General features: G+C 41.4%; 1 protein-coding gene across 6 annotated transcripts in view; it reads left to right on the top strand.

Moving 5' to 3' along the window:
- Nucleotides 1-27,957, top strand: part of PAK3 (p21 (RAC1) activated kinase 3) — a 145,005-nt gene that overhangs the window by 108,412 nt on the left and 8,636 nt on the right. For 3 of the 6 annotated variants that reach the window (XM_069810958.1, XM_069810956.1, XM_069810957.1), the window contains 11 exons: nucleotides 4,720-4,820; nucleotides 8,433-8,477; nucleotides 9,606-9,759; nucleotides 11,509-11,546; nucleotides 14,074-14,205; nucleotides 15,186-15,348; nucleotides 19,977-20,040; nucleotides 21,306-21,380; nucleotides 23,823-23,871; nucleotides 26,624-26,736; nucleotides 27,604-27,721. In XM_069810958.1, the coding sequence (XP_069667059.1) occupies nucleotides 4,720-4,820; nucleotides 8,433-8,477; nucleotides 9,606-9,759; nucleotides 11,509-11,546; nucleotides 14,074-14,205; nucleotides 15,186-15,348; nucleotides 19,977-20,040; nucleotides 21,306-21,380; nucleotides 23,823-23,871; nucleotides 26,624-26,736; nucleotides 27,604-27,721 (1,052 nt within the window). The remainder of the gene's footprint in view (nucleotides 1-4,719; nucleotides 4,821-8,432; nucleotides 8,478-9,605; nucleotides 9,760-11,508; nucleotides 11,547-14,073; nucleotides 14,206-15,185; nucleotides 15,349-19,976; nucleotides 20,041-21,305; nucleotides 21,381-23,822; nucleotides 23,872-26,623; nucleotides 26,737-27,603; nucleotides 27,722-27,957) is intronic. The other 3 variants (XM_069810959.1, XM_069810960.1, XM_069810961.1) reach the window with 3 other exon arrangements.

The following is a 27,957-nucleotide window of genomic DNA, read 5'->3' as shown; positions in this document are numbered from 1 at the left end:
CCTGGAAATGATCAGTGACGTTAAAAATAGATGTAATTAACTGCCAGTCAGAGCAGTCTTAGGAAACATACAAGTATCGTGATTTTAAATGTGACCGTGAGGGAAAGTAAGCTAAGATTTATAGCTTAATTTTGTTGGGTGAAATAATAAATGGAGGAAGTTTAGCTTGGCTGGCCAAGCCCCTTGAGGTGGTTTCATCTCAGGGTTGGTTTGTGGGTCAGGGTATCAGCTGGCCTCTGCGTGCTTCACAGACTCAAGTGACACATTTTTGAGAGTCCTGCTTATAAAACAGAAAGTGATTGATACAGCTGCTCTCATCTAGTGCAGTGCTTTGCAGCATCACAACTTTATATTAATAGTCCACCACTGGTATTAGTAAACAGAATGTGAAGAAAACACCACGGCAAGGTGTTGCTGCCTGAACCTGCAGGAATTCCGTTGTCTTTCATTTGCTCACCGGACAGGAGGGGTGCGAGGATGGATTTGCTGTGGTGTGTTCTCTTCAAGGCAATGGTGTGTGCCTGGACTGCTGTGCTCGGGGACCAGGAATCTTTCGCAGTCACTCCCCTGTTGGAAGTGCAGGGTTTTCAGTTAGGGTTTGAGCACTTCTGTGTTTAAAACCTTGTTTTGGCAAGCCGCTGATGGCTCTGTGGGGCCCCTCTGTGCTTCTACAGTGGAAAGAAGCCCCTTAGGCATTAGTGTCCTGCTCCTTCCCATAGCACCTGACCTCCTTATGTTCCTTGGTATAGCTCCTCACGCCCCTGTCTCTGGGGTAAGGTGCCCCGTTTCCTGGGGTCAGCAAGCCAAGGCAGACAACTGAAATACGTTTCTGGTGTTACGTGGGCAATCTGTGTGGAACCAGGAGCTGAACCTGTTCCCCCATAGCCCGTGCTGAAGCTGTGAAGTCAGCCTTCCTTCCTTGGGGGTCGTGATGGTGATGGAAGCCACAGTGGAGTTCATAGCATGAGTGTTTCCTTTCAGCAGAGTGCTGTTACCTCAGGAGAACTGAGAGCGGAAAGAAATGACTTGCGTTCTTCCAGTTGTTTGATACAGCCATGTTCATCTTTCATTAAACCACCTGTAATTGCTGTGCTATGAAATAAATGAATACTGTGTGTGAACTGGTGGCTCTATGAAGGCGCTGTAGAGCATTCAGCCTAAAGAAATGAGGGGAGCAGGCCCACCGCAGCTCAGATGCCCCTTTCAGCTGAAGAGGTACATCTGTGTTAAGATTACTGGTTGAATAATATCACTTCCATTGAAGCTGCTTTGCACTTAGCTGCAGACAGGAGCAGAGTCTGACCTTTAGTCATCTGGTTGCCTCCTGTACAGAAAAACAAGAAAAGAGGGAATGAGAAACACCCAGTGGGGTTAAGATTAATGGAGGAGAAAGAAAAGGACAAGGCTGCTGGGGTAGGACCGGAGGAGCAGAGCAGGAAGGAGGATGGGAGGACAGCATGAGTGACAGGGGAAGGGAGAGGGGATGGAGGAAAGAACAGAATGAGATAAAGAGGCGGGGAGCAAACAGGAGGGCATTAAGCTTGAGGTCAAACCCTTCCTCCCTCTCTGGAGAAAAGCTGCAGCTTAGCTGAGTCACATTTTTCTCCCAAACAACTGCTCTTTTAACATAATAATGGTGAGGATGATGCAGACTGTGGAAGACAGAACACTCTTTCCTTGTTCTCTTTTAATCTGTGATAGTCACTGAGGTGGTGTGGTTGGCCCTCATTGCTAACCGCTGTGCATCAGGAGTGTATTGTGAAGGGCATTTATAAGAAAATAAAATAGGAATGTCCAATATAAAACCCTTGAATTCAGTTAGTCATTGCTTTAAAGAAGTCATGCCTTTTTGTATCATTTTGCCAGCTTATGTAAAATAGAAATGATTTGAGTTGCAGGGCACAGAAGTGTCAAAATTTTTAGACTGGAGAGGTGTGAGGGTGTTGCAAGGAGATGTTTAATTCCATATTTATTGTTTATCAGCATTTGGACCATAGGTGTTATATCCACAGTCTGGTAGGCAGAGGTCCATGAAGCAGATGAGCCAAATCTTGGGGAATGAGCTGGAACGCTTGTCCCCTGGCAGGAGAGGCCTAGAATGGACAAGTGCTGCTTTTGATGGAACATTTTCTGTAATGCCTTATTTCGCTTCTACGTCTGACTTTTGCTTTGAACTGAATTTGATGATCCTTTAAATCTAATTTTCACTGCATTTGCTTGCAAATGATGAGGTAGGAGAAGCCAGTTTTGTTTTCTACAATGGAAAGTTATATATGCTGAACAGAGATGACATCTTGTAACTGGCAACATCTATCCTGAAAATTAAACAACATCCTCTAAGAGATAAAAGAAGGGCAAAAGCCTTTGCATTTGTATTTGATATATTGCTGCCATCTTCACTGAATGCTAAATGAAAATAATTCATCAATTCACATTGTGTAGGAGTGTACGATACAGACAAAAGGTAACAGTTAATTATTTAATGAGGATAAATGAAACAATGCAGAGAAAGGATTAGAAACATCCAAAATAGTCTAGACTATAATTATGAAGAGCAGAGCATCTTCCAACTAAAGGAGGCTGTAAGGTAGAATAAGAAAGATGTGCAAAGAGAGGCCTCATGGAGCTACCATCTATAAGCAAAGACAGACCCAGGCTGGGAGGGGTGCTGATACATAGTGAGTTCAGCCTTTGGATGAGACCTGTAGGTAAACTTAGGAAGCTGGCAAAAATAATACTAAAACACTGAAAGAAAATGTTAATTAAAACTTCATGAGCATAGTAGTGCTTTATGTTAGAAGGCTGATGTGCCAGCAAATAGTTTTAGCAAAGCTCCATCCTGGTTGATATTAGTAGAAGGGGACACTTGCTTTTGAAATAAGACACACACAAAAGTGTCTTCATCCTGCTGTTTTTGATGTGCATAGCATGGCTGTCACTGGTGCTGCACTGAGGGAATATGGAAGGCACAGACAGGACCTGAACAACTGCTCCTTTCTCTCCTGCTGATGTGTAACTATGGCATGTGTATTCATTTTCATATTATCATTAATAAATGGTGATACACTGGCCTTTAGAGATCCTGATATAGAGTCCCATTGTGATAGGCACAGTGTAAGCCTCTTGTATATCTCTAGGTTTCTCACAACTGTTAGCGTGAAGTCATGTCACATCAGATCTATAGAGCAAGCCTGCTCAGGACCACGATGAGGGTATGTAAACCAGACACAGATTAAACTGGTAAGAGGGGCAGCAGAGGAGAGGTGGGATCCTGGGGTACAGAGTGCTTTCTTTAAAGATGTGAGATGATGGGACTTTTTTGCATTCTACATGAGCACTTTATGTGTGTCTTATTTCCTGAGTTTGTGTTAATAACTCTCGCATACTGCAAGTGGGCACTGTAATATTTGTTCTGTTCCAATCATTAGCATGTAATTTTTCTGCTGAAATGACAAATGTATTTGGTAGAATGGCAGTTCCCCTCTCGGCTGTTACAGATATACCACTGGCACTAAAGAAGATACTGCAGATAGCTCTGTATTGTATAATTCAACCATGTGGTAGTTAGTCTTGGAGCATGCTGGTTCTCCGGAGAAGCCAAATATTTCAGGTACCTGCCAGCAGGATAGATGTTTGAACGTGGGTTTGTGTGATGTTTATCTGGGCGTTTGGGAGTTGTCCAGAACTGGCATTATTGTCACTATTTTTCAGAGAAATCTCTGTTGAACATGGATTCTTGATGCATCAGAGTGAACGCAGCTTCTCTCAGCCTTTATTTCACTCATTCTTTTTCAGGGTCAATAAAACTGGGCTGAAGTGAGATTTGTCAATAGTAAAAAGCACAGGAGATGGATGACCATGAGGCATGTTAATTTCTGAAGGTGTTAAAATAGGAGGAAGATGAGAAACACATGCAGATTGCCTGACTTTCAAGTTTATCTCCTTCAATAAGATACTCCACACTCGGTGAATACTCGTGGAGTGATTTAAAAACAAGGAATTCCTGGAGACTAATAAAGCCTGGGGTTTATGGTTATGTCTTAGTTAATTGAGAGCACAAACAAGGCTTTTCCAATAGCATTTATAGGATCTTGTTGCTGTGCAGATTCTGTGGTTTCTAATACAGAGCTGCTGCTTCAGCCTTTTACTCAGAGAGGAGGCAGGAGCAGGATCTTGGTCTTCTCCTGAGCTGCCTGTTTTCATAGAACTTGAAGGAACCCGGTTATCTTAAGAAACCTCTCCTCTGATTTGGCTTGAGTTTGACAACAGGTTCAAAGCGTGTTGGAGAAAAGACATACATGCAAACAGGCACGCACATGCATGTGCTGGGTGCTTTACTTCTGCAGGAACCGACAGAGCAAAGTCAAACAGGAGTTAGTTGCTAGACATGAGAACTTGAGGAAAAAAAGAACAATATGATAATAGAAATCATACTCGTTAGAGGTAGCCTAAGAAGGCTACTTCATGAACAGCTTGCTTTGGCAGCTGTGACACTGATTGGAAGAAAAACAAAATGAAATAAGACCTTCTAGACCTTCCCAAACAGGAGCTGCCAGTTAGGCTGGTGGTGTATTAGCTTGGGTCTATTTGTCAAGTAAGATGGATGTTAATTGATTTGTTTTCCACTTTTAAAATACTATTTTGAGCACACCTGATTGTGAAAAATTTTGAATGAAAAGCTGTGCAGAAAATAAGTGCGTGTTAACGTTTTGCCTCTAGCCAACAAGAAGAAAGAGAAAGAACGTCCTGAGATCTCTCTTCCTTCAGACTTTGAACACACCATTCATGTGGGATTTGATGCCGTCACTGGAGAATTCACAGTAAGTAACCGCTGTATTGTGTGCTTACCAGAGCTTCTAGTTTCTTGATGGTAAAATAACCTCCTGTTGCCAGAAACGTCAGATGACAGCAGCCAGGCTGTGAAGAAAGAGACTTTTATTTGTTGGGCTTAAGATCTGGAGTGTTTTACTTCTGATTCAGGCTGCTTTTTTTTTCTCCAAGGATTGTCAGCAGAGTGTCTGTGGAAAATGAAAACTAGGAAGAACGTAGGTGTGTGCTTTTATCAGTCCCACAAGCTGCTACAGGGGTTGGTTATTCAGTGTCTTTGGAAAAGCATAAAAAACCCCACACACATGTGCATAGCGTATGTCGTGCTGTAGACAATCAGCCCCAAAGCGTAAAGTCCAGCTGCTCTGCAGACAGCCCTTGGAGACGCCCAGAAAGTGGCAGCGTTGTGGAAGTCCATTCATTTTAATTTAATATCCTTCAAAATATGTCCATAGACTAGGTGATCAGACATGTTTCTAGCCTTTATGTATTAATAAAATAGCAGTCAGCTTTTTCTACTTATATCACGACAAAGTGTATGAAGTGTTGGGAAAATTGAGTCTGATAGAAGCTCCTTGAAGTGTGCAGGGGGCTTCAAAGTATTTTCTCTCAGACTACTAGTTAGGTGCTGAAACCATTAATCCTTTAAAGCTAAGGGGGCAGTAAGCTTACATTTGGTTGAGCTGTGGAGGTGAGAGGAAACATTAGCAACTCTCTGTACCATCAGTAGTACCCTGTGAGCTAAGTGGTCAGACTGTGTTATCACCGTGCATCAAATTGTAAAGTGTGGTAGTGCTGACTGGCTGCATACACCAAACAGGATGGGACAAATCATTTGCCTGGACAAAGGATGGTTAATTTTCAGAATTTGAGCCCTAAATGTGATTTCTTCATCTTTTTTTACTTTGATTGCTACTTTTGCTTCTCAAAAACATTTCAGAAAGCTGGAAACTTTCTGTATGCTACAGTAGCAGTAGCAATAGTAATAATAATAGAAGAAAAAAGACACATTTAATGACAGCATGTCTTCAAAGGAGTAGTGAAATTGAATTATCCTTAGTAATTAGGAAATACAGCTACATTTAAAATATGTGGACTGGTTAATTAGCCTTTTTAAAATAGATGTCACTTATAAAATCTTACTTCAAAATTTATTCTGTGCCAAACCCTAGGGCTTGATTAAATGCTCATTTAAAAAGCCCAGATGTGGTCATTTTTGATCAGAAACTTAACATAAAGCCTTTAAAATTGTGTTTTCCTTGCTATCTATCCTGGATTTCCTCTTTTTTTTCCTCTGTCTCTCCCTGTAACCATTTTATTGTTCAGGTTAATCTTCAGTGCCATTCTCTTTATCTTGGTATCATATTATATATTCTGTTACTTTCTGCTTTTATTTTCTCCCTTTTGTGTTTGCATCCTTTCTTCCTGCCTATCTTTTCTTTTCTTCCTTCCTTCCTTCCTCGTTTCACTGCTCTCCCCACTGGATGTTCAGCTGTTCTTATTCTATATTTGTTCTTCCTTTCAGCCTTCTGCCTTTATTTCTACCCTGTGCTTCAGACTTTTTTCTTCTGGCTCTATGCAAACACGATGGGTCACAATCGTATTCTCTCATAGACTGACTGGTGGTGAGGATCCCAGTTAGTTTCATGTCCCTGCCAGCTGGGACAAAAAGGAGGGACATTGAGGTTGACACACTTCAGTTCTAAGCACAAGCACTCTGTATCAGTACTTCAGAGATCACGTTTTGGATCAGTTTGAATGTTATTATTATCATGCAGTGTGTCAAAACAGTCTCTAGCATCAGAGATTTTTGAGATTATTTTTTTTTGATGCCAGATGCCACCAGCACAGGTCCTGGCCTTTTATAGAAGAAAATGGTTGTACATGGCTAAACATGTCCAGCTTCATTGCTGTAGCACAATTTCTTTTTATTATATTTTTCCCTTTCAAAACAGTGGACATTAGATGGCTGCTGTTTCATAATTACATAATATTTCTACAATAATACTTGTTCCTAAAGCACTGAAGTGCAGCGCTGCAGTTTGAGAAGGCTGTAACCTATTCAAAACAAACCCAAGGGACAGGTGACTTCCCTCGTGCAGCTTGCCAGCACAGGACTTAATGCTGCAGTCCTTAGTGGAGTAAAGTGTCAGTCAAAGCAAGGAGATTTTTGCACCATTAAGAACGAGCTATCAGCTCCCAATTAATCCCAGATGCAAGCATTAAGTTACACATTACATTAGGCATGTTTGATTTGTCCCAACCTGGATACAACCTGTGTATCAGCTGGGTAGTCATGTGGTAAGTATGTCCTGCTGAAAGGACTGCCACCAGCCATGTCGTGTAAAAATACTCCCACTGTCTAGTGATCACACTGTCTGTCTCTTTCAAAAGTTTGGAATTGCCATGGGAATGTCCAATAAATGTGCAAATATGGGGTTTTTTGTTTTGAATTATTACAGTTGTCATGCCAACAGTGTCTGCTCTACTGGTTATGTGCAATGCATTGAGCCATTTTCTGACACCTAACAGTCACCCCCCAGCTGCATTACCTGATTGCTGTTAGTTGCATCTCAAATCAAAGTTGCATGGGCTCCTGAGTTTCGGCTTTCAGGCTTGAGCACCAAGCTGTGTTGTTGCTCATGAACGTATGTTATATCTCCATTTCACTGTGCTTGGAGCAACCACATTTGCTGAGAAGTAGGGCTTTTAAAGCTCAAAATAAAATTGGTTGGAAACTGTTGGGCGGGAGCATGCTGCTAGAGCTTTATGTTGATTTATTTTGAAGAAACAGTTGCATTTTCTGAATGGAGGAAGAAGTGTGGTTTGCAGGGCTTTGGGGAGTGCGTTTTGTAAGGCATGCATTTTTGAAACAGTTTCCTGATCCCCAATCTATAATAAAATGTGGTCACCCACCAAACTTTTAAAGTTTCAAGATTATGACATTAGCAAGTGGGAGAAAGTTGTGGCTACAGATCCAAAGAAGTTGCACGTTATTAATCTAATCAAGCATTTCTTTAGAATTGTCCTCATTTTCAGTCTGACACACATAGATTATTTGCGTTACGACAATACGCAACCTCCCAGTGTGAAATCTGAGCTTGACCAGCCGCTTTCTCCACTGCACTTTGTTGACTCACGCACTGGCCAATTGTGATCTTGGGGCTGGAGAACCATTGGAAAAAACTTGTGTAGAGCCATTCAAAAATGCTAACCTGGCTTTCAAAACTAGACAAACAGCAAAAGCCCAGACCTTTCTCTATTATTTTTATTTTTTTAACTAAAAAAAGAGATCGCAGGTAATTTTTCCAGTCACTTGCCGTTAATCCTCAGTAATGTATTTTTGAGGGAGAGAAGAACTGGTTTAAAAAAGAGAGGAGGGGGAATGATGCTTCCAAACTTTGGAACAGTTGTGATTTTTCTGTTTTCCTAAGCCTCCCTTCCTGTAGCCTGTCCACCACCTAATCTATTTGGTATCTACCTCGTAACTCCCATTTTAGATGGGACTTCCCCATTTTGGCCCTTTGGTTTCCTCCTACCACCTTCTAAGTTGTCCCACATTCTGTTTTAACTTTCTTTTCTTTCTTTATTTACGTCCATTACAGCCAGATCTCTATGGCTCACAGATGTGCACAGGGAAGCTCCCAGAGGTGCGTCACAGGCCCAAAAGAATCTTGCATCAAAATGCTTCTTTGAGATGTCATAGCACTGCAGCAGCAGGTTGATGTGTGTGCAGTAGATTTGTTGCTTGGCTTATCCCACTTTTTTTTTCATTAATCCTAAACTTTGGAGGCCCATGTCACACATTGTTTTGTGGAGAACTTCTTAGGAAGAAGCTATATTAAAGTGTTTACCTAGGTTGGGGTGGCACCAAGGCTGAGTTTAAATGTACTTCAGGTGTAGTTTTTCATTCAGTAAGCCCTACAATTCGCTGGTAGATGTTGGCTGTGCAGTAAATGGGGAAAATTACAGGCTTTCAAATTTAGGAAATTATACTGGATATTTAAAGCAATTTTTCATCGATATAATTTCAATACAGAGCTATGGCTTTCAGCAATTGGATCAATTTTCCAATGCCACCCTCACTCGTAAGCTGTCCGAGAATTCATGTAAGGCTTTGGCACTCTCAGCCTTTTGTCTGAGTCCCTGGTTTCTGTATATTTACAGTAGAGAACCTACAGAGCTACAGGAGCTCGAAAAAGAGACATCCTTAGCAGTAGTGGTACAACTCAGTGTTATGATTTTGAGAATTTAAATGCATATTCTTAACCCCACAGTGTTCCCTGGTATGCTGAAAATTGATTGTATCAGGGTGGGGTTTACCTTTTAATCAGACAGCAGTGATTGTTTCAGCAAAATGTGTTTGCGTTATTGAGCATTAAAAATCCAGTGTAAAGCTCCTAAAATACACTGTGTTGTCCACAAATATAGAATAGTCTTGTTATGTCTTCACTGAATCACCAGGAAAACAAGCTAATCCTTAAATCATTATTCCATGGAAGAGCAGAGTTGATTTAAAGATGAGTTTCATGCACTTTTTTTCCTATCACAGTCATAACTTTCTTTTCTTTTTGAAGTTGGATCCTGGTTTTAGCTCTATATTTTGATAGAGAAGAGAATGATTGCATCTAATGTATAAGCTACTAATTTTAATTGTAAGGTGTCAATCAAAATTTCTGAAAGTAATCTTACAGGTAGCATGGGATCTTGGTAAAGATCTGTGAGGCTGCAGCTGTTAAATATTCTAAATCCGCATTCTTTCCACTTGGCATCTACAGGGCATTCCAGAACAGTGGGCCAGGCTACTACAGACCTCCAACATAACAAAACTGGAGCAGAAGAAGAACCCACAAGCTGTTCTAGATGTTCTCAAATTTTATGATTCCAAAGAAACAGTTAACAACCAGAAATATATGAGCTTTACGTCAGGAGGTAAGTCTGACATCTCACTGCGAAAAAGGGAGTGTCAGGCCCCAAAATGAGTCAGACTGACATTCAACATTCAAGTGGTCAAGAAGCAACCTTATAAATCCACTTTGTGGAATACTCCTGGAATGAATTCTATTTCTCCTTTTGTCCCCTAAATGCCATTGAAACTGTGACTTTGTCGCTTGTTTTTAGAACTAAATAAGATTCTACATGGAACAATCATTACCAATTTTAGTCAGGAGCATTAGTGGCCAAAGGTCATGTTTCCTTTTGTTTCTTCACGTCCTTGTTTCTTCACAGTGTTCAGACTGGGGTATGGGCTATGCTTGTTTTGTGCCTTTTATGAGTTACTCTTGGATTCTTTGGGCAATAGGTTATGGACTATGAGGATTTTTTGTGATACTTTGTGATAGAGGAAAATTTTCAAGGTTTTTTTGCGTTGGCTCTAGAGAAGATTAGGTTGCTCTGCATAAATTCACAAACAAACCTAGGATGGCTGCTATTGTGATGTAAAAGGAATATTTGCACAGAGGATGAGAAGGAAAGCGTCAGTGTCCAGAGAAATCTCTGCAGCATGGTCATTCATTCCAGGAAGATCCTCATGATTTAGGTATTACCATCCAAAAGCCTTTGTGACAAGGGTGTCATTTTTTCCCTTGGTTGTGTACAGTCTGCAAAATTGTAGTGTAGTGTTGCAAAAATAAGAGAGCAAGTCTGTGCTGCAGTTTGCATTTTTTTTTTTCCTTTGGCCATTCTTTTTTTTGCTAGACAAACTCTGGCTGGTGACACATCTAGCAAGCAAGCAGAGGTTTTTACTAAGTGCAGCATATCTGGCTTTTGTATCAGTGTGTTCTTTTGCTATTCCTTAATAACTGAATTGATTTTTAAACAAAAATACCATTAAGATACCATTAGTTTGGTAAAGCTTGTGTCAACAGCTTCAGCTAATAAGGGGGTGTCTCTATCCAACAGGGTGTGGACAGCATTTGTAATTTAACCTGCAGTGCTTCAGTTCCCTACACATGATAATCTGTGGCAGCAGAGTCTGTAATTTCCTCAGTTTGCTGGTTCAACTGATACAACTTCCAAAATGCAGACTGGGAGAGGTTTACAGAAGTCCTTCTAAAAACTGTGCAGTTATCTCCAGAATTTACTAACACTTCTCTTCTTTTGAGGGAAAGCATCTTTTTTTCTAAATTCCATAACTAGAAGATTTGACTGTCTAACTTGACGCTTAATGTTTGCTAAAATAGCAATTACTTTTGTGATGAAATGCAAAATTCAAAACAGTTAGCGTATGCTCCTGGACTCAGGAGCTGTTACTGTGCTATGTCAGAACAGAACTGCCACAGCTAAGGGGGATTTGGTGAAGCTTTTATGGGGAAACATTTTCAGCAAGCTAAAGAGAATCAATACATGCAATTTATTTTAAAAAAAAAAAAAAAGCTGCTTTAGCTCTTGGGTGGAACAGAAGCATTGACTGTTAAAGAACAATTTGCATTTTCTTGACCAAGTTTCTATTTATTTTATTTACTGGCAAAACAGGGCAAAAAATAGACAAAAGAAACTGTAGAAAAAGAATAACCTAGTATGTTGTCCTGTTATCTTGCTTGCTATGTAAAATAACTGTTGCTACTGGAGGGATGTTGTGAAAGAAAAATCCTATCTATTTGGATTTACTTATTCTGTGGGATTCCCCACAACAGGCAGGTTTATAGCAGCATCTGGTTAATTTTGCCTTGCACATTGCAGATAAAAGCGCCCATGGATATATAGAAGCCCATCCTTCGGTGAGTGTGAAAGTAACCTTTTCCTTTCATAGCGTTTAAGAATTGTGGAGCAAGCTGTGAGCTTTGCCTTTTGTGATAGAGTGCCAGCCTTGTAGGCTGAAAGAAAGTCCATTTTAGTGTCTTTGCAGCAGCAAAAAAGGGATCACTGGCTGTTTTCTAATTTTCTGTTTAAGAACTTTTAAACAGATGAAAGTCTGGTTTTGCAGACAGAAGATTGCTTGCTGTTCTTAGCCATGGTGGAATATATAATTCGCAACAATATGCAATACTGTCTAATTATCCCATTTTAATTTAGTTTTAACAACTTAGAATCCATTTCTATTAAATTTTATGATTTATCCTTAGTACAGCTGGATATGTAGCTGAATATAAATAAGGTTGTAATTGATATGTAACTCACTGGAACCACTGAAAGAAAGTTTTAAATAATCATCCACTCTAATTAATACTGGATTGCCATAGCAATCTCAGAGATGTAGTCATGACATCCACATTAATATTGACCAGATTTATTAGTGTTAATGTTAGTGCATTAAATAGCAAATGACTGAATGGGGATTTGGCCTTTATTTTCAAGTCTTAAGCAACTTAATTTCAGGTTTGTGATTACACAGCAGAGAATGTGTATAATGAAATGAAAATCATCTTTGAATATTCACACTTCAGATTTTCAATTGATGCCACTTTCATTATCTTTAATAAAACACACTTTTAAAATAGCTTTTCCAGTGGGTATGGACACATTGGCAGATGCTGTGTTATTTTGTTCTAGCAGATATAGACAGTGGTGAGATAGTCAAGATGTCAGCTTTCAAAAGTTGCCGACTCAGAGGATGCTGGTTGAATGTTATAGTACAGGGAAAACAACTCTCTGACAGGATCGAGCAGTCATTGGAATTACTTTAATTTCATTTCGCTCCTTAATGGGAGTCTGGCATTAAATAATATGACATTGTATATGTTCTAGCTGCACAATTTAGTGCTGTCAGACCAAGCATGGAGCCCATTGGAAAAAATAGTTACAAGAATTTGACATAACAGAAATGCGATTATTCCCTTCTTTATTTTTCCCTTAATCATCTTCTATCCCCATGTAAGCAAAGTGCTAATGATGCATAGAAAGATACACACTGATCTAATGTATGACAAAGTAACATTCACCTTCCCATTAGGGCACCCCTTGCTTGAGAGAGTTGGTGGTTAAAACATCAGATGTATCATTCCCTACATTAGCCAGATTAGTAGCCTGTTTCACCGTTTACCTTTAAATGTTGGGTAATGGAACTGAGTCTCACAGAAAATACAGTATTCTCTGTGTGTGTATCTATATGACTGTGTTCAAGTACAGGTGACTTAAGGCAGCGATACAGTAATCTATTCATTAAAACACAGGTGTGAAAATTAGGTCTCCCTGTTTCCTTAGGGCCGTCCCTTACTGGTATTTATACTGGACTAAATTGATGCCATTTTAAAGATAACGCAAATGAGCTGTGAATATGTAGAATAGTGCCTTTGATTTGCTTCAGTTCTCTAAGTGGCCTGCTGTAGGCAGCTTGAAAGCAGTTGGTAAGCACTTAACAAGGCACCTTTTTAGTTTTTTGTGACAATGTGATATAACCCCCTGCCTCTGAGTAGCAGCTGGGACTGGGGGGTGGCGTTCAACTCACCTAACTTTAAATATCTGCACTGTAGGCTTCAGTTTACATGTAGACAACTGATCAGGCAGACTTCCCTTGCCTGTCCCATATTTGGAGCCTGCCTGAAGGTCGACTGCACCCTGGCAGTGGCTTTTATTCTCCGCTGCCAGTAACGGGAGCCGGGGTGAGCAGTTGAGATGGCTGCCGGGCAGCCCCGGGCAGGTCAGGCAGGGTGCACCTTGCTGCAGAGGGCTGCATTCACTCTGGGTTACTGTTGCGGTAAGAAACGGGCAAACAGAGGAAAGATCAGTGTGTTAATTTATGATTAGGTAAAGAGGAGGATGGTGCTGAAAAAGGAGCTACTAAACAGGGACATTCAGCGCTGTGGAAACAGGCAATATGATTACCCCATGGGTAAGGTAGTAAAGAAACAAATAGCCTTTCTCTCCAAAACCAAATTCCCAGCAAGACAACGGAGGCTTTGCACTTCAAAGTGTGTTAATTAACCTAGCCAGTAGACACCTGTTAGCTTAATTAACTGTTACCATTTCTGTAGACACAATGCCAAAGCAATTAACCAGCAACTACATGTGATTTCTAGTGATATATTCAAGCATTACATTTTGTGAAATTAGACTTTGACTAAGTATGGGAATGATTTAGTTGTTTTTAGCAAAAATGAAAAACACCAAGATGAATTAACCAAACAGCACGGTAATTTGTAACCTTTGAATTGTATTGTGCTGTGTGTAACTTAGAACTGAGGCCTGTAGGACTGTTGGCATGTCTAGATTGGTTTCTGATGTTTAAGAGACTAAAGTTGTGTGTAATTATCAAACCTCCCAAGTAGCAAAATGGTGACTATCACTCATGCTACTGTCTGTCCACAGAGCACAAAAACAGCATCAGAACCCCCCCTAGCTCCCTCTGTTTCTGAAGAAGAGGATGAAGATGATGAAGAAGAGGAAGATGACAATGAACCTCCACCTGTTATTGCACCACGGCCTGAACATACAAAATCAGTAAGTCCCAGCTTTGGTTAGCACTATATTTGATGTAATTCAGAGCTGCATGTTTCTGATCAGACAGCATGTGCCATTCGTGGATGAAGGCTCTGAGGGCTGGAGTCCTGCCATGACACAGTGCTTCATCCAAGCCACTGACACCAGGAAAATCTGTTTTGAACTTTCACTTTTAGTCGTGAGTTTCCTGTGATTCTGATAGGGATCCTGAATTTATCTTAGTATCACATAAGAGGTAGCATTCTGTCTTTTAATGCTGCCAGTGTAAAAATGAGCAACTTTGTCCACAGTATCTCTGTAGGCTCTCTGTCATCAGTGGAGAGAGCGGTCATCAGATGCAGTTCACACTCTTGCAGGATACATAGGAGAAACTGTCCCCTGGAGGTACCTGTCCCGCTCCACAGACTAAGTAGCTAAATGAACAGCTTAGACTACACCCTTAACTTTTACAGAGCTGAAGCTTGGTGAGAAAAATCCTACACAGCTTTGCATTGTAAAGAGAAGGTAGGTCTCTGAATGACTGGAATGCGGTTCCTAACGGCCACTCCCTAAAGCTTGAAATACCGATGGGAAGTCAGTTCAACAGTTATGATCAGAAGAGGGGAATGCTCCCTGCTTCTATTCAGACATGTGCCAACTAAGGAGTCATTTTGTTACCCATGAAAACACACGAGCATCAAGGAACAAGGTTCTGGGGCCCTGGACAGATCTATTTCTGTATCCTTGCAACACAGTACATTCATTGTTTCAGTCATCTTTCGGAAAATCAATGAAAATTGAACATTGTACTGGCCATGAACTTGTGTAAAACTAGCCTTTCATTTTCACCCGTTCAGTTTGAAAAGTGGACAGCAAACCCAGACATGTTAAGAGCCTTGGATGTGGCAAACAGCATCTTCCTAAGGGTTTGCATTTGAAGTATGATCTCAGGGGCATCTCTGCAAGCCACGCTTCTGACACAAAATAATTTCTTGTCACAGATCTACACACGCTCTGTAATTGAACCTGCCGCTGCACCAGCACCAGCTAAAGAAGCCACCACTCCCCAACCTGAAAACTCAAACACAAACACTTTGTACAGAAACACAGACCGGCAGCGAAAAAAATCCAAGATGACAGATGAGGAGATCCTAGAGAAACTGAGTATGTATCCTGTATTTCTTGTCTGATAAAGCAGTGTACTCTATGCATGTCTCAGGATTATATGCACCAAATGTTCATCCTCAGTTTAGTGTCACAAAGTCACTTACGACTCCCTACACAAACTGTTATTGTGCTTAGAGGAAGCAAGAGAGCACTCTGGGTATTCCTTCTGCCTCTGAGGGCAGCTATGACAGGGCTGGATTTGCCTGGGCTTCCTTGTATGCTAACGGCAAAAGCAGGGATTGTTTCTGGTTGAGCAGAAGGCTATGACCTAGTTGATGACCTAGTGAACTCCTGTGTGCTAATGGACAAATTGAATTTGGGTTTCTAAATTCTCTTCAGACTCCTGACTTCTCACCAGTCGTTGGAGCCAAAATACTTTGCAGAAATCTGTTGGGTTTGGGCAGGTTTTTTGTTTGTTTGGGGTTTTTTTACCAGTAGACAGCTACAGCACAGCTGATTCCTTCAGCCTCAAGGAGCTCTCCTGCCCTGGATACTCTATTGGTGTCGGTTTTATGATTGTTGTTACTACTACTACTACTTCTATTAATATATCAGAGGGTTTTTTAATAAGAATTCTATGTTTTCGTCAGAGAGGAAGAGGTGTTTTCAATGTGCCCCAAAAGAAAAAAAAAAATAATAACAATCCTTATTTTATTTCTTAGCTTTATGCTTACAAAGATGTATCAGAGACATATCTGTGTGGTGTGATCAGGTAAAACTGCACTGCAAGCATTTCTCAGGAGCCAGCCTCAAGCACATCCACTGTATATTCCTCAGATACATGGCACTTTGTCATAGCTAATTCCCAGCCAGTTAATACTATTAGAACCCTAGCCATTGGCCCCAAACCCCTGCGCAGATCATACTCTAGGAAAACACATCAAGCCCTGCATGACTCTGCAGTACAACCAATTTAATCTGCTTCTTGCACATAACAGCTGCCAGTGCTATGTTCTCACATAATAAATTGTTGGGTTCATAACATAGCCCAGTTTACTCTGTGCCTACCATTAACTCTCAGGTCAAAAAGTGGATTGATCTACATCTCCTTGTGTTTGATCTCAAAGCCAATAACATGCTGTCTTTAATGGGGGCAACTGCTTCTAAAGGGATGCAGTCTGGCTGTGGCTTCTTCACAGTGGTTGTCAATGCTCGTTCTTGTGCTATACCAACCTTTTTGTCGTACTTGCCCTTCCACTGAGGGCTGGTGTGGCTGCAGAGGCTGAAGCCTTCCTCAGCTCTGAGATTTCAGCTGCTTGTGTAGAGTTTTCTGCACCCTTAGCAGGTTGATAGGACTATAAGGAACTGAATCTCAGTGCCATTAGGGAGTATCCAAGGGATAAGTTCGATACCTTTAGCTGAGGGCACAATGAAATAAATTCCAGAGTAGATAGTTACCTGCAGGTATGTCAGCTTATAAAGGGAGGAATTATAGCTTCTTCAACTGAGGCTAAGTGTTTGAGGCAGACTTCCACCATGAGATCTGCAGGTACCCTGCATACATGAACGTAAGTATGCGTATCGTTTATTCAAGCTTCCATGTATGCCAGATTAGGACTGAGCCCTTGAGTTACTGTGGGTTATATCTTGGAAATGTTACATGCTTTCATGCTTTTTCTTTTGTAAGAATTTGATACCAAGTGAGCAAGGTCTGAAGGTCTGCCTTGGGCAAATTGTGATGTGGACAATGAAAATCTTTTTGTGCTTTCATGAAGCTATCTGAACATGGGGGTGATGCTTTTTTGTTATAGTCCTGGGCTAATTATTTAATCATGTGTGGTGGTTGTTTGTTTTAACTCGTATGACTTCTCCACCTTGCCTACTTCCCCCACAATTGATTTTATGCTACTTTTAGGAAGATGTCCCCTGCCCTCTTTTATCTTAAATTGCTTTCATAATTCCTTTCTGCTTGAAATAACTTGGGTTTTTTTAGAGCCACTTTCATTACAAGTTTTACTAGGAAGTAAAGCCTGTAATATTGAGATAAGATCAAACAAAATTCTGTCTGTAATGAAATCATGAGTATGTTCCACTGTAATTATAAAACAGAAGTGGCCCAATTCTGCTTTCTTATCCACTTATTTTAGGACTTGATAAAGGAAAATGCTTAAAGACATCAAAATAGCTGGTATGTTTATCTTTTGTCCAGAGTAGGGAGTGTTGCTCTAAACTGGAGCCGCGTACCAGTCACTTTGTTGATTTTAGTGCTGTCATATTTGATGTGCATTGGCTTAAGCGCAGGAAACCAGCCACAGACAACTAACTTGTGAAAGCAGCTACTCAAGTTTTGAGGAGAAACTCCAGAAATCTGAACTGCAAAATCAGTGGCAGATTTGTAAAATTCTTTTTCAAAATATTTGTTCTGCAGTCTTTTTCTTTATTCTTTTCTAACGTGAACTTCCATGAACTTCTGATACCTGTTTTGATAGATACACAGTGCCATTAACTAGCTGAAAATAGCACCTGGCCAGACACTGACAACACTGTTTTTCCTGTTGTCCAGCCCAGCACAGGATTACAGCGGTGTTTGGTTTAGTACTGCAGAGTCTCATGGGGATCCCTGTCTGGGGGATGGTTAAGCTCAGCAGTGTGAGCAGGAGGGTATGCTTTCTCATCTCACATCCCTTCTTCCAGTCAGTTAAAAGGGAGTCCCAGAGTCCTCTGGTCATATTCTTCTTGACTGAAGAGTTATTTTGTAGTGGAGACGCACTATAGAGAAGCAGAATGAAAGGTTCATCTTAGGTTATACATTTCAGTGAGATGAAACTACAAAAAGTTAACCAGGTCCTGAAAGCGTTACGTCCTTGGCTTGGACTCCAGACAGTCCAGTTACTGTGACTCTTGCAGGCTGGCACAGCAGGGCAGGACCACTTCAGGCTCCTTGAGACTGCGTCGGCATCCTCAGCCAGCAGGCAGGCGCTCCCACTGCCGTTAGCAGCGGGCACTGGCTGGCGTTCCTTGAGTGCTGGGTGAGGGGAGCGAGTACCGTGGGGCAAAGAAAACCTCTGCTCCTGCAGCTCTCATTAGTGATCTTGCCAAGGGCAGCAAAACTGTTCTAGCAGGGAGCATACCAGATGGTGTTGATGCGCCGTCGTCTTGCCGTGCTGGCAGGCAGGATTCCTGCCTAGGCATCCAGTCCCATTTGGATGCTAAAGCCCTCTGTTCCAGAGAAATGGCCTGGGCAGGGGAGAGAGGTGTTTGTTACTACTTACAGTGAATGGTGCATCACCTAGTTTTGTTTTGGATGCACAGGTGAACAAACAAGTATGTGTTTGTATTTGTGATACAGGAATATTGCCAGATCAGTCAAACAAAATATGCTGCGAAACCTTGGCAGTCTTTCCTCCTGAACTAAGCTTCTTACAGTATTTCAGTGATGTAGGTTCCAAGTTAAATCTTTAGAAGTCATTTGCATTGAGTGATCACCTTAGGCTTCATTGCTTGTATTTTATCTAGGAAACTACCAGACCAGAAAAAAACAATGTTGTTTTTTTAATTATTCCTTCAGATTTGTTTATCAGATTTTGGCTCTTTCAATACAGTATTCTAATTACTTCTTTCTTTCCTCCCCGCTCAGCCTGCCTACACCTCCGAGTGGGCAAATAGCCGTAGAGCGGTACATGCTTTAATTTTAGCTTTCAGTAGGCCATGAGCTGCACAATGGCTGCTGGACCCGGACTGTCCCAGGCCCTGTGCCGGACAGGCTGGCCCTGCCTTCCCGCAGTTCTGCTGCAGCGCAGAGCTGCCGGGAGGCGGCAGCACCCCATCCTTCTGCCTGGCTTCTGAATCGCATCACCTGTACTCATGAAATTATCAGCATCTCATTTGTGCAGCTGTCTGTGTAACACTAGCACCTGAGGAACACTGCTGTTCTTGTTATCCATCACGGCTGTGCTTATTTGTGAAGACCAGCATGTGGGCAGTGTTGAGCGTGCGAGTCAAATGCTACTTACTGCTCCGAGTCAGGCTGAAGAGAAGCAGTGTGGTTCTTAAAATGGCACACAAGCAAGGTCTTCTTCAGAATTGTAGCCTGGTAATAAATGATGAAGGTCATAGTTCTTAAAGCCCCATAACTATTGATTATAACATGAGATGCTGTTCTTTAAAAACATAAAGGCGTTCTTTTGGCAAACTGCTGAAAGGTTGAGAAGATCCCCTCCTGGAAACACTTTGCAATATTCTTCCTGTTCTGAAAATGGCACCTGTTCATAGAAATTGATTCCAGAACCCAACGTGCATTTAATTTTCGGAAGTATTAAACCTTCTGTTGAATCACGCAGAGTATTAATTCCTAAGAAAATAAAGGCTGTGTTGTTCCAGCTCTCATTAATGTTTATAGACAACAAACACTTGAATTGGTACTTGTTCTTTTCTGATACCTGTCTCCTGTGAATGTTTTTCCATGTTCTTAGTTTCCTGTCAAGGTAACTCTCCAAAGGACTGTAGAAAATCAGTCTTCGTGGAGGCCATCTGTGCTACGGAGCTGCCTCTATTGGTGGTGGTGGTGGTGTTACCCAGCTGACTACAAATGGCTCACAGCCCCAGACAGTGGGGCAGTATTTCTGATCTGCTGGAAGGTGGTATCTCCATTTTTAAGTGAGCATCTTTAATTTTGTTTCTTTCAGGGAGCATTGTGAGCGTGGGAGATCCTAAGAAGAAGTACACTCGATTTGAAAAAATTGGCCAAGGGTAAGTCCAATCACAGTTACAAAAACATAGGCCAGGCATTTTGCTGGTGTAGTATCAAGTGTGAAGTCAGGCAAGCTCCAAACATGTTCAGACACTGGGTTTAGATTCTCCTGTCTCTCGGTGCTGATCAGAATTTATAACTGTGGTCAGAAGGCATCATCAAAGACAACTTGATGCTGGCAAGGAGCAGTACCGGGAAGATCTACCGTCCCTCAAGTGCGTGGCACCTGTTTGCTTATTAGGAGAAATCATTTTTGTATGTCTCAAAATAATATGGCCACGCTAAAGAAAGGAGAAAAAACTTTATTGCCTAAAAGAGCAACTTACCACCTGATAGTTGTCAGATAAATAACAGTTCTCAGTAACATTTCTTCCAAATATTTTGCTTAAAAGCATATGCAGTGATCAGGATTATAACCACATAGTTTAGAAACTGAAACCAGAGCTTAAATAATAAGTTCTCTTTTCTAGCAGAGGTAGTAAAACCCAGAAATTCAGTAATAAACACAGTGTTGATGCACAAAGTACTTGATGAGAAAATGATTATCTGCCTGATGGCAGACCACTAGTGGATCCTGCAGGTTTTAGGCATTTACTGAAAATAATCAGCCAAGCCATTCCCTTTTGAAACCCAATTTTGCTTACTGCAAATAGGATTGATTTGAAATATTTCCTATGTGAGAAGGCAAGAACAAAAGAAATCACATCAAAATTAGGTATCTGACTTGCATTTTAAATATGGACAGACTCCCTGCTCGGTCAAAGTTTCCTTGGCTGTGTTGTCATTCCAGGAGGAGTAGTGCCATTTGTGTAACACCAGGATCACGCTGCTGTCAGTGTATGACAGAAGCTGTTTACTGACATCAGGAGATATTTTTCTGCCTTAACTGTGAGGTTTGAACTCGGGGTAGCGTGTTGCTGACCTGGGACTGATACATACTGCAGAAAGCCAGACACACTCATGCTCTTTCCCTGGCAGGCTTTATTGTAGATATATCTTGTTTGGTAGGGCACTTGTGGGAAGGTGTTTCTGCTCCACTCATTGTATAAAAACCCTTTCTCAGATTCCGGCTTGCTTTCTACCCGAAGCTTTGGTTCTTACTGTCATTTGTAAAATGTCAGTGGACACTTAGAGCTGTGCCAGTCTCTCAAAAGATAAGTGTCAGCTGAAGAAGTGAGAGTCAGAATAAACATGTGTGTGAAGCAGATTATTGCTGTCACCGTGAGAATATGACCATCACCCTCACAATCTTTTATTTTGACAGTCCTAGGATTGAGCTTGTACAAAGGTGCCTCAACAACTGGTGGAAAGACAAGTGGCTAGTATCTGGCCTAAAAGGGTATCTAAATTGATTTCCTCCAGCTTTTAGTACAGCCTGAAGATTGCATGCCCTTCTTACAGAGGAGTGAGTGTGCTGCCATAACCAGCTCATGACTGTAATGCCGCAGGTCAATTTACAGTGATGGGGAAAGATCCTAAAGAAAAAAATCATCACAAAGGTAATCAAACAGGACGATCAGGAGGAACCGGACTGCTGCATGGCTGGGGTTAGTGTGTCTGTCTGCAGCAGGGCTGGGCTGAGATGCACTGCCTCGGATGGTGCTGATGTGCTTAGGTGATGCAGGTGCCAGTTCCTGAGCTGCCTGCCTTTGCAGTGAGTTGGGTACAGTTAGGCCAAAGGCACTAGTAGTGTTGCGAGTGAGTAGTTTTTTAGTAGCTGCTAATGAGAGCACTGCAAGGCAGCAAGAGACGTGGCTGCTTAGAGAACTGCAGGTAGAGAGCAACTTCTTACATAAGGAAAAGCAACTTAACTAGCACATAGCAGTTCATGGCTTCATACAGCTGGTAAGTTAATAAACAGTGTGATGGTTTTACAGCCACTTTGCAGTGAACGGTAGTCAGCAGGCCTGTGCTGAAGAACAGGTCAACTTCAGCGCTGAGTCTCTGGTTTGTCATCTGTCTCCAGTTGAGAACTGAAAATGCTGCTGACACCGGAGGAAACTTAGTTAACTAGTGCTTGATAAAGAGGCTGTGTTTGCTCAAGCAGTGTTAGCTCTTCCTAGAAAGACAAATCAGTATGGAGCCATGAGCAGCGTGGGTTCAGGTTGGTTTTTTTAACTTGTACTGCACTGCATCACAGTGACACAGATCTAATTGTGGGCTCTGGTACTTGCCTAACTGCATTAAACCCAAGATATTGCAGAAGCATTTAAAAGTTAGATACAGATCAGAAATTATAGTTGCTTAGAAGTAAAAGTTTGTAATGCAGAATTGCAGAACCCTTGCAATTAATTCACAGCTTTACTTAAATTACTCACCTTTATCTAAACTCCTCACAGATGGCCTGGAGCATACCAAAAGCATCCTAATTTAAATAGCTGGTTTGAAATAAACCTGACAGGACTCTGCTCAGGAGGTAGAGCACAGTGTTAGCAAGTCTGAATAAATGGTGTTGGCTTTTTATGAAAACAAATCGGATTAATCTTGACAATTAGTCATAGGAAAATGCATTTGCATTTATATTAAAAGAATACGTAGCGTGCCCAATGAGAACATTGTTCTCAACACAGACGTACAGTCTCTGGTGCCTGTTGAATTAAAATGCTTCAGAAATATTTCAGCCTGCAGGTAAACAAACAAGCCGGGGGATCATGTAAAAATGAGCAAACTGATTTTGGCATTTTCAGTCACTGGGACACTTGCTGGATGTGTGTTCCCACTCCTCAGAATTCCCACCCTGGCTCTCCCTTGCCTCACTGCCCGTGCAGACGTGGGCTTCTTAAATGATGGCAGTGTAAACTTGTGGTTTAGCTCAGAAGGAAGCCCCATTAGGGTTTACAAGCCTGCAGTTGCTTTTAAACCCAAAGGGGTTTCCTCTGATCGTGGCCTTTCCGGCCCCTCACATCGTTACAGGGGAAGAACCTCTTTTAACGAGAGGCAGATGGCAAACAAAACCCCACACTGTCTAGTCTGCAGGTGAACACGCCATTTATTCCTGGTGGCTCTACAGCGCAACCTATGTCTGCCACAGAAGCAAAACATAGCATGAAGAGTCCTTCACATTTCTGGTGCACCTAACAGCTGCTGACGGCTCTTGACACACAAAGAAGCTGTCTAAGGATCTTCTGTTTTGAGTAGTTCTCTATTTGTGTGTGAAACAATATATGCCTTAACCTGCTCTAGCTGTGACCTCGCAGGATGGCTGGAGAATAGTTTCCTTGCATGCTGGAGAAAGCTGTGTCTAGATCCTTTCCTCAAATGGCTGTCACATGTATTCAGGGTTCTCAGAATGACTGCATGGTGTTGCCTGAATTTTGCAGATAGATTCAAATAAGAGGTCTGAGAAGGCACAACTAGACTGTATGTTACATTCCCTGGAAAAAACCACACACGTGTGCACACACACCCACCAAAAAAAGGAGGAAAAAAAAAAAAACAACAACAAAGCAAAACTGGAGAAAATGGAAAAAGAATTAAATACATTATTTTCCAGTTTTTGTAGACACCCTCCCCCCCTTAAGTTTTGAGCTAAAATAATTTAGTATGTACATTTGAGATTTGCACCAGCCCTTTTTCTTCACGTTGGACATAAGTTTTATCTTGGATACCCTGCATGGCAGAGGGCTGGTGGGCTGGTGCGCTATGCGCTGCTGGCTGAAGGAGTGGATGAACAAAGGTGTTTTATAAACACTCCAGGCAGCAGAAATCTCCTGTCTGGGCTTGCTTTCACTTATAGGGACTAAACAGCTTCTCATTTCTTCGCTGCTGGTTTTTTTTCTAGGGCATCAGGAACTGTTTATACAGCAATCGACATCGCCACAGGGCAAGAGGTAAGTGTCCACAGTCCCAGCAGATTTTGCAGGTATTCAGTGCTTTCCCCTCTAGTGTGAACTGTGGATGGGGCTTTTGGGTCACCGGTAGATCTTAACTGCAAAGGGTATTCCTCTGAAGCACAGACTAGTGTCAGCCTGTGAAGTACATCTGCTAAAGCTTTTCCTCCTAAGCACAGACTGGTGTCAGCTGGCAAAATAGATCATCTGCTGTCTTCAGCTTTTCAGTGAAAGCTCTTTAAGGGCAATGTGGTTCTGTGCCTTAGTAACTGAACACTTACTGGGGCCATCCGCTTTCCAGCAACCATTACACTGAGGTGTCGAGTAATGCCTGAAAAGGTGCCTGCGAATTCCTGGTAGGAGGTCGTGGTCCCCCTGGAATCAGTAAGAGCCTTGGCGCTCTCTGTGCTTGGGCTGATGCTTCACCCATAGCTTTTAAGGCCAATTGTAAGAGAATTATTTTTTTTACTTATTCTGTCTTCAGAACAGGTTGGTGCTCGCTACAGTATTTTTGGTCACAGTCTGGTACCATGTTATATCATCCCTGAGTGGGTATTTTAATGGAGAGAAATCTGTAAAGAAATCCCAGCAAGCTTTTGGGCCTGATAAAGACTATATACTTTTTATTGCCAGTGTAAATGTATTGTTTTAGAAATTGTAGTATCTCTGTTCTCCAGTGTGCGTGAAGTTGTGCTGTTACAGAGAATGTTGGTCTATATATACAATTTAACTCTGTATATTTACAGCATAGAGTCTGCCTGTGGACCTGGCCATAGATCAGTTAGCAATACAAATTGTAAAATCTAAAGATCTGTCATAATGAGAGGCCTTGGTAGGACCCTAGGGGTGGTCACAGATTCCCCTATTGCTATAAGGAATAAATAGCTTCATTATATCGCTTGATTTCAGACAGACTTTGTCCTTATTAACTACCAGAAAGAATGCAAGGAGGGAAGTGGTATCTTTCAGAGAAGGACACACTAGCTCTGTCTTAATTACTAAATATATTAATGTGTCAACTAGCTGATGGAGGCTGCCATCATTCAGTCTCAATTTATCTTAATCACAGCTTCAGACAGTATTACTATTTAGTGTTTTTTCCATCATGTGTTTCATCTTCAAAATATAATGCAAACCTAATTAAGGAGAGATCATGTTTGGGGCGCAGTTTTGTGTTTTAGTCATACTGAAGCTGGCTGACACACACACTGACAAATGAGAAGACATATACCAAGAGCAAAGATCTCTCCTAAACAATACAGTCGTGTTTATGTCCAGTGTCAGTGACAGCCCATTACAGCCCATGAACTGGTCGCAGGGAAGTGGGGGCCAGGGAGGTGAGAAACAGATCTTGAAGAAAAGCGGTGTTAACTGACAGTCCCTGTAGTGGCTGATTTAAAGTGGCATCTTAACATTCATTTCCTTTTTCAAGCCAGAGTTTCTGAATATATACAAACCCTGCCTGAAAATCTGGCTAGAAAACCGGGAATGAGAGCGGAGGGGTGGTCTCTTTCATGCCGTCTCAAGAGCAGGACTAGACAGAGGGGGAGGCTGGCCAAATTCTGTACGGAGAGAACAAGAGGCAGACTTCAAATAGCCACAGGGCCACATCTCCCCACAAGGTGCCTGTCAGGTAGGAGGGCTCCTCTGGGACCGCTGGGGAAGATGTATTTGTAGGAGTCCTTGGCTGGAGCTGAGTTGGATGGCAGGGAGGGGAGTAGGGCTGAGCCCAGAGGGACGGGGTGGCAGAAGCGGGCTTGGCAAGGAGGGCAGGATGAAAAGCGCGTGTGGAGACCATGGTTGCCCGGGGGAAGATGGGACTGGGCGCACGAGCCAGGATGAGGCAGAGGCAGAATGGCTACAGTGGTTCAGAGCAAAAGTGATCATATTAGTAATAAACAGACAAGGTGGTGTCTTAGAGAATCTCATTGCTCTTTGGGGCTACAGCTTAAGAATTCTGATTTATCATTGCTGGCTGTCAGCAAATACATCTGAATCTTACCGGTAGTTTCTCATCCACCTGCAGTGCTGCACTTTATAACTGCTCTTAGAGGTCTACAAGGGATCTAAAAACCCTAAGCCCTGCTTATAACCTTGGGTGTATCCATAAAATACCATAGAATGGATTATTTTTGCAAATAATTGCAAATCTAAACTGTGTTAAATACTATTTAGAGTTGCAAAGTCAAAATTCAAGAAGTTAGGAAGTGCTAGGATTGGGGTTTTTTTGTGTAACCTTAATGATCTTTTTAGTATGGCATTTTATATGTAATGTACGTGTGTGTTTTCTTTCAGTTATGCAGTCAAGTCAAGAATAACAGCAGTTGCTGAAATAATGATCAAAAATCATATAATTGCTAAAGTATTACCAGCTGTTTTTATATATTTTCACAGTAACAGAATCACTTCCTGCTTGCAAAACGTGCATGAATAATAATAGTGGTGATAAACTAAGGCCATTTGAGAAGAATGTAGGTCCAGAGGGTGTTGTTAGAGATTTGTGGTTGATAGTTTAAAGACCATTTTTACAGATTTTACAAGGCAAAATGTATATGGCCATGTGTCCTGTAACTAGTACCCAAGCTAGCAGAGAAATAAGGTAATGAAGTAATGTAAGTAACTGAAGTCTTATGTCTAATAACAAGACAGTTTGGCACAGCTTTGCTACATCATTCCAAAAACACTCACTCCGTGTTCATTCTGATCTTGTGCAACAGACTACTCAAGTTAATGGTTTTCAATGTCATTTTAGGTGGCCATAAAGCAAATGAATCTCCAACAACAGCCCAAAAAGGAACTAATTATTAATGAAATCCTGGTCATGAGGGAAAATAAGAACCCAAATATAGTTAACTATTTAGACAGGTAAGTAGTTCTGGTATTATCACGTGAATGTTCATTTACATACTGCAAGCCAAAGATTAAAAAAAACCCCTTTGGTCACTGGCAGTCTTTATTATTTATCTACTCATATACAATGTATGGGAGGAGATTGCATTTTGTCTGCATTAATCTTTTCTGGCATACGTAGTTTGAAGGCTGTTTTCAAAAACCTGGATGAGCCATATCTTGCTAAAACAACAGCCTGTAAGTTCACTACCTCCATGTTATTTTGTTGGTGGTGGTTTGGAGGTTTTTTTAAGCTGATCATATTTTCTGAGTCTTATGATAAGTGCTGATAAATCATCATAGAAATTATTTCCCTTGGACTGTTCCCACTATTTTCCATTGCTGTGGATGCCGGGAAGACTATGTTCTTGTTTCCAGAAGCACGTAATTTGCCAGTTTTTAAATTGTTTTTCCTGTTTCTGAATGTATTTTATGTAAGGTTTTCCAAACTGTTGACCAATTTCTGTCCTCAGTGGTACACACCCTCCTACCATGGACAACTATGAAAGTTGTGTTGCCTTGCTCCTGGAGTTAATCGTGGAATTTATGTGCTAAGATGATGAACCAGATGATGCGATATGTCCTGGTTCAGGATTTATCTTTGCCATTAATAAACTGCATTTTTCACTTGCTTGCCGTCTAAGATGTCTAATTTTTCACTTTTGTGCCTTTCTCATTTAGACTGCACAGATTCTAAGTACCATATAGCCTAGAATGAATGTTTATTCATTTGATTCTGTCTTCATTTAAAAATGACCTGGAAGCAAAAATCAACTGTAGTCTTCTTCGTAAGGTAATGTAGTTATGCACATTCATCTCAATGCCATTGTTTTCTTCTTTCAGCTACCTAGTCGGTGATGAACTCTGGGTAGTTATGGAATACTTGGCTGGAGGCTCTTTAACCGACGTTGTTACAGAGACGTGTATGGATGAAGGACAGATAGCAGCTGTCTGTAGGGAGGTAAGGGATTCCACATGTGCTTCTGATTACTTGGACAGGATGGTACTTCTAAACAGGTGGTAAGAACATGAGTGATTTCATGTTCAGAGCTTTGTTTCTGTGTTGCTTTTATAATACAGAGAAGAAAGAGCATCTTAAGTGGATCGTCTGCCAGTATCACTGCACTTATTATATGCTGTTATTATACTCTTATATACTGTTAATGTCCTATCTCTTTTTTTTTTTAGTTTTACTAT

Source organism: Haliaeetus albicilla, chromosome 23, assembly GCF_947461875.1.
Source record: "Haliaeetus albicilla chromosome 23, bHalAlb1.1, whole genome shotgun sequence".
NCBI classification, from domain to species: Eukaryota; Metazoa; Chordata; class Aves; order Accipitriformes; family Accipitridae; genus Haliaeetus; species Haliaeetus albicilla.
The sequence above is the reverse complement of the archived record's forward strand: the minus strand, read 5'-3'. Positions and strand labels throughout refer to the sequence as shown.